At 32.1% G+C, this 18,305-nt stretch overlaps 2 protein-coding genes across 11 annotated transcripts; both read right to left on the reverse strand.

Annotated features, from left to right (window-relative positions):
* Positions 1 to 1,944: 1,944 nt before the first annotated feature.
* On the reverse strand, positions 1,945 to 9,167 carry LOC106055157 (dnaJ homolog subfamily C member 9-like). Its single transcript, XM_056011509.1, has 6 exons — positions 8,861 to 9,167; positions 7,280 to 7,429; positions 6,274 to 6,387; positions 5,519 to 5,730; positions 3,359 to 3,599; positions 1,945 to 2,112 (listed from the first exon to the last, which is right to left on the reverse strand). The coding sequence occupies exons 1-5, from the start codon at positions 8,952 to 8,954 to the stop codon at positions 3,363 to 3,365; spliced, it is 807 nt and encodes a 268-aa protein (XP_055867484.1). The 5' UTR covers positions 8,955 to 9,167; the 3' UTR covers positions 1,945 to 2,112; positions 3,359 to 3,362.
* A 2,449-nt stretch (positions 9,168 to 11,616) lies between these two features.
* Positions 11,617 to 18,254, reverse strand: LOC106055155 (phosphatidylglycerophosphatase and protein-tyrosine phosphatase 1-like). Of its 10 annotated transcripts, none has more exons than XM_056009606.1 (6): positions 18,163 to 18,254; positions 15,651 to 15,845; positions 15,067 to 15,159; positions 14,712 to 14,792; positions 13,714 to 13,905; positions 11,617 to 12,368 (listed from the first exon to the last, which is right to left on the reverse strand). In XM_056009606.1, the coding sequence occupies exons 2-6, from the start codon at positions 15,786 to 15,788 to the stop codon at positions 12,246 to 12,248; spliced, it is 627 nt and encodes a 208-aa protein (XP_055865581.1). In that variant the 5' UTR covers positions 15,789 to 15,845; positions 18,163 to 18,254; the 3' UTR covers positions 11,617 to 12,245. The 10 variants fall into 10 exon arrangements, with proteins under 10 accessions (XP_055865581.1, XP_055865576.1, XP_055865578.1 ...); XM_056009601.1 differs by having other exon boundaries at positions 18,075 to 18,220; XM_056009603.1 differs by having other exon boundaries at positions 18,004 to 18,187.
* Between the last annotated feature and the right edge of the window lie 51 nt (positions 18,255 to 18,305).

Genomic DNA, 18,305 nt, shown 5'->3' on the forward strand with positions numbered 1-18,305 from the left:
GTAACTTCCGATTTGAGTCAGTCCATTAGTTATGCTGCCTATCATATAGAAGGGGCTGCGCATCCACGAGAAATACTGCATTCCTCACTTATCTTCGGACTCGAAGACAAGCCTTATCATATAGAATGAACTCGGTTCTCTCAGCTAACTGTTTTTCAAATAACCCTTGGGTCGAGGTTTGAGTCGTAATAAAAGTTCAAAGGCTAATATTTTGGGGCTTTTGTCGAGTGTCTTCATTTTCAAACCCAAATTTAATTCAGAGACTTACGAGCACGGTGGAAAGGGAAACAACTGAGTATTATTTGAAGTCAAAGAAAGTGTGTCGTTACCTCCCATTGTATGTTAAAAAAAAAAAAACGTTTTCTTTTTAACATACTGTTCTTTGTTTTGTTAAAAAAAAAACGTGTATATGTATTATAACTCCTTGCTCCTCAGAGTTTATCAAGGTAGAACAAGCTCATGGTTGCTGCCTTCAGCATTCTTTATTTTTGTTTACAAATAATGCAATGGATCAGAGTTAATTCTTTTGAATGTATTTCACTCACATATTTTACCATACATATCATTACATTGTCTTTTAGAAACTGTAAACTAGAACTCAAGAGATTTTCCATATTCTTGGGAGGGGAATGAATGTAATCCTTATGAATAGTGGGGAGGGTCTAGCTGTACTGTTAGGAAGAACTGAGATTTGAAAGTCAACCGATGTAGAGATTTAATTAGGGGCAAATACAATGAAGTGTCTTATGTTGACAATATTTTATTACATTACTGTTTTAATGTAATATGAAAACCCATATTATCAACAATGTTCATTCTAGCCTATAATTATTAGAAAACAATTTGATGCAGTATGAACAGATAGAGGCCTACTTTAAAAAAAAAAATTAAAGCAGCACAAGGTTACAAAGATAGTTTGTGTGGAGACGCAACCTTATAATCAGCCCCCAAAGTGGTCCACTCAGGGAGGTAAAAAAGGCATGTTTCAATATTTTCAGAAAGAATATCAGAAACTAAGAACCTACCAACAAGACCACCCCTATCTACGACAATACAAAAAGATGTAAAAACATTTTGCCGATATTATTTTATCTTTTGGCCGACTGACGACATACCACATGAATGAATTTAATCCATGTGAATAATGAGGTGTGGGTGTTGCTGTACTGTTGGAACACATTGAGATTTCAAAACTGATGTAGATTTTATTAGGGGCAGATACAAATTACCTAAGAAACAAAATCAACTGATTTAGAGATTTTATTAGGGGCAGATACAAATTACCTAAGAAACAAAATCAACTGATTTAGAGATTTTATTAGGGGCAGATACAAATTACCTAAGAAACAAAATCAACTGATTTAGAGATTTTATTAGGGGCAGATACAAATTACCTAAGAAACAAAATCAACTGATTTAGAGATTTTATTAGGGGCAGATACAAATTACCTAAGAAACAAAATCAACTGATTTAGAGATTTTATTAGGGGCAGATACAAATTACCTAAGAAACAAAATCAACTGATTTAGAGATTTTATTAGGGGCAGATACAAATTACCTACGAAACAAAATAAACTGATTTAGAGATTTTATTAGGGGCAGATACAAATTACCTAAGAAACTACTTCTTCTAGCCAGCTTTATTGCTGCTGAGCTCTTTTGCAGACTGTGCCAAGGAAAAAAAGTGTGCTGTTTTCTTCAGCACTGCCGTACAGGGTGTTGGTTATGTTGGGCTGTAGTGGAAGTAGGGTCTGCCTAAGGTGGATTAGGGAGGGGCATTCAAAGAGGATATGATTTACGGTTTCAATACCTAAGAAACAAAATCAACTGATTTAGAGATTTTATTAGGGGCAGATACAAATTACCTAAGAAACAAAATCAACTGATGTACAGATTTAATTAGGGGCAGATACAAACTACTACTAAACAAACAATGAAATCTCTGATGTTGACAATGTTTATTTCAAACATTTGACATGGTCAAAGATGATGTGGATACAAAAAAGAGTATAAGAAATAAATAAATGGCATCCAGCCTGTATAGTCTTCAGTTATTTACAAGTTGTACAAACACATCGAGGCTTGGGTCACTTAGTAATGTTAGGAAAGATCTGAAAAAGAAAAAAAAATGTGACAACTTGAAATACCACATACACCTTGAATCAGAAGCAAACTTTTTTGGGGGACAATATTGAAGGGGAATAGGATTGCATTACGATTGCACAGTGTACTGTTGACAAGGTTTTGGGGATCACAGGTAAACAAACAAAAAAAAAAGGTGCTCAGCATGTTATCCATAACAAACTGTTATCCTTAACAAACTGATATCCATAACAAACTGTTATCCATAACAAACTGATAGAAGTTTTAAGAAATTATAATTTTTAAATCTATTAAATATTTTACAATGCTTAGGACCCAAAGGCAATGGCAAGAAAAAACAAAACAAATATTAATCATCCTTTCTTTACATTCCTAAAAAAAGAAAAATGTAAAGAAATATTAAAAAAAAAAGAAAAAAAAGTGAAGTGAGGTTTATCACAAGTTATTAATCACAATATCACAATAATAGGAACTCAGATTTATAGAAGTTAAATGTTAGCTCTGCCAACTTATCTCAGCCCTAACCTTCCAAAGACATATTTAAATTTCCCATAAAGAGATTTAGAGATACACCATTTGAAATAAACACAAGCTCATTAATCATAAAGAATTAATTAATTGGCTATTCAGTTAGAACACAGATTTGCAGGTTATCATATCAATGTATGGGCTACTATCAGATTTATATTTATATGTGATCAATTGGTCCCCTTCATTTGTAAGACAACTATGGTTCATCTCGTAGTAATGAGATGAAAGCCTGGGCATTAGCTATGGTTGGAAAGTTGTTGCCCCACACAGCAGTTTACCTTCTACATAAAGTTGTTGGTTCCAAAGCATTGGGATCAGCAGCCATGCAGGTTCTGCCAGAATGTAGCACAGAGTACTGCAAGTTACTGGGTCCTGAGGGTTGACTCTTGAACCCTTTCCCATAATGAGTTTAACCACAATGCACCAAAGGTTTGGTCTTTTTAGTTTTCCTTCTATACATCAATCAAGCAAAAAGTTTTTCGCCCCAGGCACTTAATAGCGCTGTTAACACAGGACAATGAACAACCACTTTACTCACACGGCAACGATTGCAGCAGGTAGGACTAATGACACCCTTAAGGCCTTGGCTCCCCCAGGACTGAATCTCAAGACTCTCTTTTTATCAGAAAAGCATTTTGATCTTCTGCCAACAGGCTCCATTTTGACCTATGCCTTGTCAAAATACAATCAAGTTTGTTATATGATGTATCAAAATATAATCACCTGATCAAATTTTCTTCTTTCTTTTAGCACCTTTCATTGACTTGTTTCCAGACTTTGCTGTTGATTTGCTCCCAGGCTTATCAGAGGTAGCCTTGCTATATTTAGCTTCCAGCTGGGATAAAAAGCTCTCCGACTGCTGCAGCCTCGACTTACTTCTTATAGCTGCAATAAGAGAGTCTTCAGATCCATCAAGCTTCAACTTCTTAGCTTCTTTTTCAGCTTCTTCTGCCTCATGCTGCGCCTGAAAAATAAAAGAATGTAAAATGTAACTTTTTAATATTATGTTTCAATATGTTTAACACAGACTAATACACAAGGAGATTTTCCTATGCAAAGGATCAACTCTATAGTATCCTAGCTATTTTACAATTTCTGCAGTACCATAATAATTTGCTGCAGGACAGACTGAATGATGCATTTTACTGGCTGAACTTAATGACATGTAAGGATGGACTAATACTACTTTATGGAGAAGAGACCTGAAGAATCACAATCACCAACATGACAAAAATCCAGGTATTCATCAATACCTGTCTTATGAACCTCTAGCCAGATAAGATCTTGAATGAGGAACTGTGGCGGAAAACAAAGCAGCAGCACATTGAAGTAGATATCCTTCAGAAATGCTGGAGATAGGTCAAACCCTTCACAAGCCCTCACCTGGAACCTAAGAGGAAAGAGGAAGAGGGGACAGCCCTGGAATACATGGCGCCTCAATTTGGAAAGAGATGCAAGATGGGCAAGACGTGGGAACAGTTTAAGAGACTCGCCCAAAACTTGGAGGAAGCTGGTTGGTGGACTATGCCCAGATAAAACCATAGGTAGAGAAGATGAGATGAAGGATGGACTAGTGTTGAATTGTTGACTGGCTGGACTACTAAGGTTGTTGACAAGCATTTTTTGGAGTGTGACTGGCTTTTAAGTTTAGATACATCCCTTACAGAATGCATGAATGTATCTGCATCAAATAGATGCATAGAATTTATTGGATACTGCCATATTGCTTTGAACTAATCACATGATCAAACTTTCTAGTTTTTCTGTCAACTCCATAATTACTGCAGCAAACTTTAGTTAAGAATCAATTATATATTTTGTAGTAAAGTTCCCCTTTCAGACCTTGTGGTCTATAGGGCAGATGATGTAAAGGTCATCTGATTCTGTGGCCTACGGTTAATGAGGGTGTCATGTGGCCAGCACAACGACCATTTGACTTTACTTTTCCCCAACTAATGTCAAGTACCCATTAGAGCTGGGTGGACTCAGAGGCGCCAGAAGATCCCGAAATTAAAAATCCCAGTCTTCACCAGGATTCAAACCCCAATTCGGAACTCAAGCACTTTACCACTCAGCCACTGCACCTATTTTGTAGACAAAGCATTAAATCTGCTAAAATAAATAAATTATTAACTTAAGTAAGTTTATCACAAATAACACTTCAAAGGTATACATTTCATATCCATAACATTATCCCATGAGTATGAGTTTTAATAGGTCTTATTTTTAATTCAAATATACTGTTGTTGTTACATGCATAACAAGTGATGCCAACAGCTACAGCATAGTGGACATTTCCAAAGGCTAAAAAAAAAATCAGTCAAGAAATTACACCAATATTGTAGGTGTTTTTGGAAATAATAGGCATTAACATAGAGAAAAGCCAGTCATTTTTTAGGCAGCATTTTCAACCCTTTAACAATTAATAAGTTTTTTTATTTTTAGTTATTTTTAATATAAGCTATTAGTGCTAATGTAATGAAATGTAAAATAAATAAATAAACAACAACTTTTCTATGGAGCTTGAATGGTGGTATGGAAACTGGTAAAACTAATGTTTGGGCATTATGGGAAAAAATGTATGTGAAAATTGTTTATAATTTGTTAACAATGCAGGCCTACTTTTTAGGTCCAGAAATATTTTACAATTAATAGATTTTGAAGATTTTTTTTTAATCATATTGATAGTAAAAGTGTTGTTCTGAAAACAAAAAAAAAAACCCACAAAAGAAAAAGAAACAAAAATAAATCTAAATCTCAATAGTTCTTTTTACCAACTACAGTAATCTAACATCTGTGGGCAATCTCTACTAGGGCTACTTTTTGAAACAACTAACCAAAGAGAGGCTACTCTAATATTCACAAAAACTCCTTGATGTTCACCTTTTTACTTCTCTTCTCCTTTTTCTTTTTGCTTTCTTTAGAGAATGCTTTATAGTCTGGCAGTTGACCTCCCTTGATTAGCTTCTTGAGTAGAGTGGAGTATCTGTCCTCATCCTCAAAGGTACTATACATCATGTTACTCATAATAGTGTCCATATCTCCTTGGCTGGACAAGTAGATGGCCTTTAAGTCTTCTGTCTCTTCATCTGAACCTGAAGATTTAATGTGAACAAATTCTTCAATGGTGAAGGTGAAGTTTGCAATAAAAAGTGAGCAGGCTGTAAGATAGGGCAACATTTTAATAATAATTCTATAGTCTGCATGAGTGAATAACTTAATGATACTTTATACAATAAATATACAATTACTTTATACAATAGCAGTGTGCTATATAATATCTTTGTATCTTATCTTATATTATAAAGAAGTTACTTCAAAAAAGGAGATAATTACGTCCTACGTGTCATGCATCTAGTCACGCATGTTAAAAAATGACTTAAATTCTGCCAAGTCATTGGTTTTCCTGGCTGGCTCAGGCAACCCATTCCATGCTCTAATAGCACTAGGGAAGAAGTAGCATTTGTACAAATTTGTACTAGCATATTGGAACGAGAAGAAAAGATATTCATAATTATCATTGTTAAAAGAAATATGTTCTCGTTACAATATTAGCTTTAAGAGGCTGAATGAATGGTAAAACGTGAAATCTCAACTTTAGAAGGACAAAGAACAGAAACAACAAATAAAGAATTAACCTCTGTATTTTACAGCAAATTCTTCAATGTCTTTGAGTGTTATCTTTGGAAACAGCAGTCTCCAGTATTGTTCCCAATTCCTGTCTTGCTCAACGCTGGCTTCATCAACTGCACCTAAATGATAAAACAAAGTTTTTTTTAGCATTATGTTGGTCATTTACCTGTCAGGAATGGTTAGAGTATTCTCAGATCACTAATTTTAAAATGTGATCTTAAATTTCGACATTGATGCTGATGGGAATCAAATAATTGACACAAACAAACACAAAATTATAATACACAAGCTTTATTATTATTATTATATCTGAAATAAAAAAAAAGTATCCTATAATATATGCATTATTGTTATTATTCATTTCACTTGCTAATAAAGATGAAAACCAAATGTTGTTTGCACATATATCTGTGGCATTTTACGTCTCGAGAGACGATCTTTTCCCATTGCAACTTCTTGTGTGACTAAAGAGGTCAATCCTTGATACACAGCTGCGATCGCAGGTTGGGCATATGTAATCACCAGGCGCCGTTGCATTTTCACCCTTCTTTCTGCTTCTGTTGTGTATGAAATCTGCAATCCGTGACCCTTCCTTTATGCTCTCTCTCCGTGTGGATCTATGTTTGCACATATATTTAATTGAATTACAGAGTAAGCAATTCATTCAACGTCTGGTTGTTGAGTCCAGTGCAAAAGAAATTCTGAATTTGAAGCCCTGTATAGCATCCTCACAATGCTTTAGTTTCAAACTGCCTTGCTAAAACCTTAAATTGTTATAACACCCAGATTAACAATGATGTCAATGTTTAGCCTTGCTTCATTAATGCATTAACACCACACTGACCTGTGCTAGACCCTTATAAATAAATGATGCTACAAGGCTGATATCACCACAGAAATGACAGGCTGGCACTTCTGCTAATAGAATGCTTGATTGTATTGCCATGTTCCCTCTATTGACCATTTCATTTAATGCTTTTCTAAAAATTGTTAACGCTTGAAAAGAAATACCTGTTTCATCATATTCCGCTCGCCTTGCATCATCAGAGAGAATGTTATACACTTGACCTAAAATCTGAAATTTTATTGTTGCTTCAGCCTTGTCTTGCGTGTCCCTGTCTGGATGAAATATGAGGGACTTCTTGTGGTAGCCTTTCTTTACTGGAACATAGAAGGCATTATTATATTACAAATATAGAAGCTACAGAATTTTAATATTTTTAAAGTTTCAAAGATATTATGAGGCTTGGAGTAAGATAAAATCTAATAATCTTCATTCTGAAGGAATGTGAGAAAAAAATTATTAACAAACTTATTGAATCTAAAACTAGACTTAGATCTAGTTATTAAAAAACTTATTAACAAACATATTATTGAATCCTTTTTTGAGGAAGAAACATGGCACCACTAGATGGAGAGCAGAACTCTCTGAGGGGCACATGAAGTGATCAGTTCACTCAGGTACATGGGCATTTTTGTTGTCGATGCACTGATGACAAAGTGTTGCCACCTTGTAGTTCATTCTTGCATTCACAGGAAGCCAATGGAGTGTACACAGGAGAGCTATATAGCAGAATCTCATCTTGTTTTTTGTAAGAATTTTGTGCAGCTTTGTTTTAAATTCACTGCAGCCTATTGAATGTTTCATCTGGTAAACCTGCTAGCATGACAAGGCAGGAGATTAAAAATGCCAAAGCTAGCAGACTCAGTTGTCTAATAAGGTCTAGTAGAATCTGGCCTATTGATAGAGACCCTTGCAGCACTCCCTTTTATTTGTCGGTCGATTAGACCTCTATATACACTAGGGAAAGTTAGGATATTATGTAAAGCCAAAACTCACTTTTATTTTTACCCCCTTCCACCCCTAGAGTAACGTAGAAAATTCTAATTTAACATATCATTTTCCATATCACATTTTTCATCATGGTATCATTAGAAATGATGAGCAAAGTATCAACTTCTTTCAGCACATCGATCTTCTTATTAATTATTATTTCACTTGCATCTATTCATTCCACCTCATCGTTGTGTACAGTAAAAGAGGACTTCATTTCATTGCTTTGTAATCAGATGATTTGGTGACTTTGGTCTCATCTAAGTATTTGTGCCAACACCATGCTAATTTTGTTTAAAATATGAAATCAGCAAGGTACCTTGCATTCTTTACAGATGAAATTCGCGATTTTATCTTTCCTTTCAATCATGGGCAAAAATGATAATTACAATGATATGCATCATTACTGTTACATTACATAAAAGGAACATTATATAATGTACTGAATTCTGACAATTAGTTGAATTACTAATTGGTTCTGTTTTGTTTTTTGTTTGAGATATTTTTGACCATTGAAACTTGAAAAAAAAACATTTACTGATTTAGGCAGCGTTTATATTTTAAAACTTTTTGTTGCTACCATCTATATAGATCTAGATCTATAGTCTTGTTTCATTTGAAGTTTTGTTTTGATATAGAAATACCCCCCTCATCTCCTTGGCGTTAAGTGGATTAGATTTCTTTTCTAAGCTTATCTAGATCTAACTACCAGTTGTAGGTAAATAATTAGATCTAAGCTCAAAGTTGCACAAACATACTTTCTTGTTTTGATGCATCTATTTTCACTCCAAGAACCTCATACAAATTATCTGTATGAAAATGTCTTTCGCAATTTTCTAAGAGATTTTTCATCTTGGAAGTTTATCAAATGGACTAGGCAGATCTATTAGTATAGTCTATGAATACTTTTTTTTGTTCTAGATCTGCATGTAAAATAGATGGAAATGTTGACTCTACTAGTCTAGATACATTCTAGACTATCTAGATCTAGATCTAGTCTATATAATCCTAGATCTCTAGCTTTAGACCTAGCGATGACGTTTTTTTTTTAATCTCTAGTAAAATTGGTTATACTTTTTAATTATTCCCCCGCCCTGAAATGCCAGATTTTTATATAGATATTTTTTTTTTGTTGCGAAAAATCTGTCAGTTAGCATTTGTATTTTTTTTTTTTTTTTTAAATTTTCATCAGCGAGTATACAGATCTAAATCAATAAAGGCTATATCTTGCTTTTTGGAAAACCAAAAGTAAATATGCAATTCATTTTTTATTATAATCTAAAATAAGTTTCTTTATAAGATAAATTATAGGGTCTAGTGTTTTCTAAAAGATTTTTACTGCTAACCGTCACTGTTGAAGTCATCTGTATATGATCTTTTTATGAAGTAGGCCTACTCTAATAAATTAAAAACTAAATTTATAAATTTAAATGTGAAACATTTAAATGATATTTTCAATTATTAGTGCTATAAATTTATAATAATCAAGCTCAAATATTTAAAGTGAAATTTAATAATTTTCTATTCATATTATTGTTTTAATAATGGAGAAATAATTCCAAGTTACATAATTTTACATAATAATGATAATTACATCAGACCCTGCAGAGATGTTCATTCATGGGTTACTGTAGACACCTGCATGCCCAAAGGAGGACAAAAAGGAAAACAAAGTCTTTAAAGAGAGGACAGAAATAGACAATTACAGCTTTAAAAACTATTATATATAATAATCTCACAATTTAATTTATTTGATACAATATGTAAATAAATCAAATAAAAAAGAGAAATAAATCTTACAGTATTAATAAATATATATAAAGGTGTACATGTGGAATTCTTAACCTGATCGAGAGTAAAATGAAAATCTTGACTCTATAGGGAATAGGAATGAGATCTATAATATATTAGCAACAAAATGACACAAACTAAAGTACAAGATCTATCAATTAAAATTATTTTATAATTTAGCAATACTAAAAAAAAATTTTTATTGAAATTAACATTTTTTTTTCTTTTTAAAGTCCCTAAACAGCAGTAATGACCTCATATGGGCTTTGGTCCTCAGTATGCTTTGCTTGATGAGGTTTGGCAGGTTTCAACTTATTACTTTTTTAAATCTTTTTTTTTCAGTTTGTAACTTCAGTGTTAAGAATAAAAAAAAACAAACGTATTCCTTCAAAATTTTGCATTTTTTAAAAATTATTTCTATATGCATGAATGTGCATTAAATAAATGAGAATAAGTATAATAACATAAAATAAAAAAAATATACATAAAAAAAAAACAAAGCTTATATTAAGCGCACTTGTGTCAATCAGTTGGATCAGTCATGTAATTAAATTTGTAATAGATCTAGGGTAACAATAAAATAGTATTTAAAAAAAAAAAAGGGGGGGGGGGGAGGGGGGAGGAAAATGACCTGAATTTGAACTCATGGCTCAAGACTTCTCAGGCTGCTCAAGCCAACATGGTAACCACTCTGCTATATGCAGAGAGCTTATGAAAATGGAAGATAGTTTCGTTTCTATAATCAAGTTCTATTTTTCAGGTTTGCTTTCTAAGACTCAGACGACAACCCATAAAGTGGATTAATTCAGCTTGTAACACCATTTCAGTCAATTACAATTTCTTTCCCTTGTTTGAGACATCAAATAAAATAATTAATTAATTACCAAGAGTTAATTAACTAATTGGTTTTTTTTTATTAATTCTTGTGTTGCCAGGTAAAAGAAATGTCTGTGAAAAAAAAATCAGCTTGATCCGAGATTAGGTGTGGGAGAAATAATGTGTAGTACCAGATAGACAGAGTGAGTTGATATTAGCTTTGTAAAAATAATCTTTCCCTTTGCAATACAACAAAGCTTCTAAATTCTCATAAATACATCTATGATGACTTGAAAAATCAGTCTGTTGGTAAGTTTATAATGATAAAAAATTAAATGTTCCAAAGTAAACCTTTGCTTTGAATTCATTGTATATTAGGTCTCATTTAAATATATGCAAAGAGCATAGTTAGCACACCAGTTCTTTTAGACTGCACAATCTAAGAACACACAATGGTTACAAGGTTACCATTTCTCTGTAGGGCCCTTTTCCTGCTATGACTGATTCTTGATTTCTTCTGTTTAGCACCTTCTGGAGCTAGATGTGGAATGTTGTTTACCCAACAGGGATTAGGAATGATGAGGGAATGTAGGCTAATATGGAAAGAAATGTGTGACTGTTGTCTTTAGAGAATATTCCAATAAAGAATGCCAGTGAATCATTACCTTAATAAGTTTATATATGGTTTAATATATTTGCTCCAGATATAGCATATTGAAAATACTTCATCTCATTAATAAATGTTATAGTAAACTTTTTTTTTTGATATCAGAAGTCAACCCTTTATGACTAACCCTCAAATATAGTGGCCTTGAAGGATACATTTTTCATACAAATGGGGATGAATAATCCTTTTAGAATAGTAAAATAGAAATAAACAAAACAAAAAAAGTGACACAAATATCAATTAAAAATATAAATATATATTTTTAATGAAGTTTACTCATTAAAAAAAATCTTAAATTTTCACATTGTATTAACAGTTTTTTATTGTATTCAAAATATAGTAATATAGACATTTTTGGTGAATAATATAATTGGCATGTAAATTGTAAATGGATAAATACTAACAATTTATACTCAATGTTCACTAAGACCCTGAATAACAATGATACAGACACAAACATCCACAACCCTTATTGTAAGGGGCTATACTATTTAGTTAACAGTACTTAACTTTGTAAGTGACAATAACAGTTTTAGATTTTAATATTCTTAGTCCCCACCACATCAACAGCCCCCCACCATTTAATTTGATAGGGCTTTATTTCTTCTCAGTTATTATATGCATTTGATCTTCTTGCTGTTGTATAGCTTAGTTTACCTGCCCTTATAAATATACACTTAGCACATCTTACATAGCCCTACACTCCTACCATGCTCTTAGCTGTCATGGAACAAAATTCTCATAGGGATTCAAAATCCATATGCAAATCTTGAATAAAAAATGGGATTGGAGATCTACTTGCAGGCATTGTGGTAGGACTACCATGATTAAATAGTTTAACCTCTAAAATAATTAATATTAGGCAATTATCAGGAATCTATGAAACTGTTGTTATAATCTTCTATAGACTTGAGCTGTTTGTCTCGCAACAATATATGAGGTCTTTTGGACTTGATGAAGTCCACAGCTTCTTGAGGTTTCCATTTATGGAGCTGAAATGTAGTATTAAAATACATCTATTGGTAGTGGCACAAAATTTCATTTAAATTACTCATCAATTCAAAAATGACAGTATAATGATCATATCTGTTCCATTATTTCTTAAGGCCCATCAGTAAATCCTTTAATGTGAGTGATGTCCCTTTAATTTAAAAAACAATGTTAAACTCAAAATGTAGACCAACATAATATGGTACATACCGGTATATAATCATTATTGATAGCTGTAAATTAATATGGTTTCTTTAGTTAAAACCAGAGGTAAGTTTTCAAAAGGCTCAAAAGTAAAGTAGCAATCATACATAAAACACTGAACCATAATCTTCAAATACAAAAACAAAATTTAATAAAATACTCTGAAAGACACAAAGATAAAGGCACATTCCTCATCCCATATGCTAGGACAGATTTGTACAAACACTCCTTCTTCCCTAGTGCTATTAGAGCATGGAATGGGTTGCCTGAGCTAGCCAGGAAAACCAGTGACTTGACTGAATTTAAGTCATTGGTTAATATGTATGACTAAATGCATGACGCGTAGGACGTAATCATCTTCTTTTTTGAAGTAACGTCTGTATTATATAAGATAAGATAAGATATGATACATTAATATGCATATAGTTTATTTACATTTTTTATATAAATATATACAAATTTGAGGGAATGGTTTAAGCTGTATTTTATATTTAGCCATCTTTTTATTACATTGAATCATTGTTGCTATACAAGTTTCAGACATTCCACTAGAAATGAAGATTAGTCCTAGCCCAAACCTCATACAGGAGGACAGGGGATGGGAGCAGGTAGGATTTATACTTAGGTCTAACATGAAGACAGTCTGAAGTGCAGACCACATGACTTGGCAGCCATTGTATAATAACAATAATAATAATCTTTATTGTCTGTAAGGAAATTTGTCTTACAATTTGTGCATTACAGCAAACAAAACATTATAACAATAAAAACCAAAATGTACATTCACACCTGACTCACTCATAATTTACATGTGAAAAGTTTATATCAGATTGTTTCTATTTTATGATTTGATTGCAAGGGTGAAGAAACTATTGTGCTTGCTTACATTACATACTGTGTCCAAAATGTTTTCACTAGAATCTGAATTGCATTCTAGCAATTAACAAATAAGTATCACATTGTTACATAATATTACATTATATTATTTTTAGGATGCCTAAGTTTGAAATAACAAAGGTTTTATCATATATGAAGTTGAAGAGTTCCAGTTTTACAATCTACATATATATATATATATATATATAAATATTTTTGTAACATAATTAATTCACATGTATTGGAATAAAAAATAATAATATTTACCTGCATGAGGTAGCAAACCACAAGTGTTGTGCTTCGGGTTCTGCCAGCCTTACAGTGAACATAAACGCTCTGACCTAGTTCTCGATGTTTGTTAAGGAACTGTACACCTAAAACAAGTTTCTCTTGAGTAGGAGTCCCAGTAAAATCCACTGTACTTAACCTCAGATGTTCTATGCCCAGTGTTTTGAGCTCCTGTGAATAGTTTTAACTGAAGATAATAACTTAGTTTTATTTTTCTTTAGACAAATAATTAATTGTGAATGATAACTAGAAAAAAATGGATCATAATTTGCATGCTATCCAAGAATTAGGAGAAAGATAGTTGACCAGCTAAACACTTAAGGATTAGCTGCTCAGTAAAAGTCCAAAATCAAGCTATGCTATGAATCATAAATTACGATTTTCTGACAATCCCAATGCTTAATCATAATCTGATAAATGTACTTGGACTAGCCAAACTCATTATAAGCATAACTTTGTCCGCCTTAAGAAACACTTGATCACATATGGAGCTTTAATTCAAAAGCAACAAGGACTGCAGAAATACTAATATCATTAAACATTCTAACTGATAATCAAAATAATGAAATCTCTCTGATTAAAAATTTCAACTTAAGCAGCTATTGAAAAGAATAGGAATGATGCCCAATGAAATATTATTATAAAAGTTAGGGGAAGAGAACTTTGAGTTGTGCAGTTTTAATCAAATGATTTTAAATATCTTGACAGTATTTTTCAAAGAAAAACTGGAATTTATTTTGATTTATATAGAAATGTCAATATTAAAAAAAAACATTTTAAATTTTTTTTTTATTAATTTTAAGCAAACTGAGGACATTAATTTCAATATAAGTAAAGAGAATCTCTATTTTACTTTATAAGTAGCTGACATTTAACTTTGGACTTCAATAAATTATGTGAGCTATTAGGGTATTAATAGATTCTTAGACTTTAAAGTAAGTGCTGGTTAAGAAGTACAATGAAAGAAAAAACAATACCTCAGTTGTAAAGGTCAAATACTTCAGTTCATAATCTTCATTTAGTGAAACTATTCCCTTAATTTTCTCCTCTTCCATTAGCTATGGATAAAAAAAAGAAAATAAGAAAACTATGAAACAAAATTTGAAGTTGTAATATTTAAGTGATCCAAATAACAGTTGTTGTTTTATATTTTTATAGTGTCAATTTTTTTATTTTTTTGTACAAAGCTTATATTAACTCAAAAATTCACCAAAGTACAATGAGGTAACTATTTGGTCTGTGACAGGTGCCTATAAAAACTACAGTCGCAACATTGATCATTGAAAAAATTAGTGTTTAAATGTGCTTTTTACAAAGCTTATATCAACTCACTCTGTCTGTCTGTATGGTAAAAAGTTTGTACACATTATTTCTCCCACGACAATCTCTGATCAAGCTGAAAATTTGCACAATGAATTCTTTTACCTGACAACACAAGAATCAATTTAAAAAATTGACCAATAAGTTAATTTTTTGTTTGGTATCTCAAACAAGGGAAAGAATTTGTACTTGGTAGTATACGCTGAATTAGTCCCATTACGGTTGAGGAGGCTTCAACCATCCAGTTTGAATTCAAGTCATACAACTTTTTTTACATTCACCCAGATACCTTCTTCTCACCCCCCCCCCTTTCCCGGTTGGTCCAGACAAGTGATTGGATAATAGTGCATTGAGAAAGCTAAAAGCATGAAATTACCATAAACAAAAACAATTGGTAAAAAAATTCCTAATAGCAGTTTTCCCAAATATGATACTTTAATATGCAATATAGTTACTTTACATTTTTTATTCTAAATCTATTACTAATTTATTTACATTTAATTTACGTATCCAAACTAATTGATACAATTACACTTAATATAAGCTTTGTTTTTTTTTTTTTAAAGTATTTTTTTTTTTCATTTTTGTTTGCTTACCTGTTGTGCAATACATTTTAATGGCAGGGCCCCTAAGATAACAGTGCTATCTATTCTGTTGTACCAAGTTCGGGAGGACACCTTTGTCATACAATAATTGTAGGCCAGAGATGGATAAAATAAAATTCTGGCCAACATCTTCAATTACTTTAGGCATTTACTTTATTGAAGCTGAAGTACTGGAGGTAATTTCATCTAAAAAAAAACAACAAAAAACTTACATATTGACATTGAACAGTTTTTTTTAATTTAATAAATGTATAACATACTATTGCATTATATCTACCTCCCCATCTCATGCAAATAGAAAATTTGGGCATTGGTAACAACTGGCAATATTCCTTCTCAAAAGATGTCAGAACTTTTTTCAAGTAACATCAGTACATTGTAAAATATATTACTATATAGACTATATATTCTATATACATACATTTTAAATCTTTGTTAGTCATAAAATATTGTGTCCCTGATAATGGTTTTATAGAGTTGAATCACTACATTTATGATTTAGATCCAAATGCTTTATTTTTACCAGTTTAAAAAAAATAGACAATGATGACATTGAATCATTGATGATTGTACATAGATCTAGAGTTAAGATAATAAGAAAGAAGATGTTAAGCAAGGCAGTTGACTGACTCACTTAGATTCTATGTCTTATTAAATTAGGAGCAGACTCTGGCAGAATAACTGAGAATATTATATATTCAAAAGGAGAACAGGCTAGATCTATAGTAGTTTATTTATTTCGGACATTACATGAATTCGGACATTCGCTGTTTTTTGTGGTCATTAAATAACTATTTTAATATGTATTATAAAACTAGCGCGCTGTATAATGTGCTTGTCCATTTTCCAATGATTCTAACCCAATTTCCTTCCATTTAGCTGTCTTTTTATGTAAGAAAAACGAATTTCAAATTTGTTAGTCAGGTTGTTGTTTTTTCCTATGTTACCCGGATGACTTTACCTCTTCCTAGAGTTAAGACTATATTTTTTGATTGGCTAAGTCTATACTAATGAGCCCGGCAATATTTATTCTGTTTTTGGAGCTAATTTATTAGATTCATAAGCCAAGTTTTCTAATTCCATACCAAAAAAAAAATTAATACGGTGTCCGAATAAAATTACGATTTTCTTACCAAAATTTATTTCGGACAGCCAGTTTTGGACATCAATAAAAATGATCTTATATTATATTTGTTCGTTTGTTGTTGTTTTTTTTAATAGAGAATAAATGGGCAAATGTTTGGAGTGAGCTTGGTACATTGAATGAAGTTAAATGCTTAGATCTAGACCTACTAGATAGATCTAGATTTATAGAGAGAGAATATAGAGAATTCAGTTAGGCAAGAATGGCTATCGTAACCTGTAGGGGCCTACTATACTACAAAAGATCATCTGTATTAGAAATTTATTAAATTAATAAACAAAAAAAAAAAACACAAACATTCAACACACATCTAATCATGCAAACCCCAAACATTCAACACACATAAAATAAACAAACATAAAATAAGTCTATAAGTTGGTGCAGAAATCACTATTCCAGTGACCTAATTTTGGTAGAATAAGTGTGTTCATATTTTTATTTTTTGTGTTCGTATTTATGCATAGTTTGAAAACATCGTAATGATTTCATGTGAGGGGCTATGCCTGGGGATCTTAAAATTTAGTTAATGTTGATATAGAATTAAAATCTGAGTTTATTGATGCCTAAATATAGAGACTGTCCGAAATAAATTATGGTGTCCGGAATCAAATAATGTGGGTCAAATGTGTCCGAATTAAATGAAAACACACGGCCTCTTTGACCTTAAATATAATAACAAATATAGGTTTGGGGAACAAATATAAGTAGTCATCCTTATTCTCCTTTAACTAAAGAAGATTTTGATACTTCATTTTCTTTTCTATGTCAAACCATTGTAAAATAATGCGCTGTCAAAGTCAAACTTTCAAATTTGGGCCTATAGGTGTCCGAATAGCATAAATTACTCTAGTTACAATCTAGTTCTAGAATCTAGTAGTTTCTAGAGTCTAGTTCTACTACTAACTACTAGTTACTAGTCTAGTATTTATACTTGATTACTTCATACTTTCATAGACTGAAATATCAAATACTGAGAAGACATGCTCATCATGCTGAGATGATTTACCCGTTACCGTTCGACGTTCTTTGTTAAGCTTAATAACTAAATAAGTATAGTCCGAGTCGTGACTAGACTGACTAGTAAACTAGTCACTTGTTATGACTTGTTAGTAGACTGTAGACTACTGTCTACTCACTACTGTAGACTACTGTAGAGTCACTGAGCCGTCTGAGCAGATCTATTTTATTTTAATACTGAACCATGGTGAATGTGTTGATCTAGATTTACAGATTAGATGTAGAATGTAGACAGATTTAGGGCAATTATTTACGTCTCTAGGCTAGCACAAGTCAATGAGTAGATCTAGATCTATAATACTATAATCCATAGCTCTACACAACAAAATAAAAAGACATTGCCTTCGTTAGGCCTTAGTGTGACTTTTGAAATAAAAGGGAATAGCTTCCCTTTGGGGTTTCCTCAAAAATGCAGACATTTGTAGCCTCGTTTTCGGCCTAATGATTGTAAACAGTGTGACGTCACTTTCCTTTTGGTGAAGGTG

This window comes from Biomphalaria glabrata, chromosome 14 (genome assembly GCF_947242115.1).
Source record: "Biomphalaria glabrata chromosome 14, xgBioGlab47.1, whole genome shotgun sequence".
NCBI classification, from domain to species: Eukaryota; Metazoa; Mollusca; class Gastropoda; family Planorbidae; genus Biomphalaria; species Biomphalaria glabrata.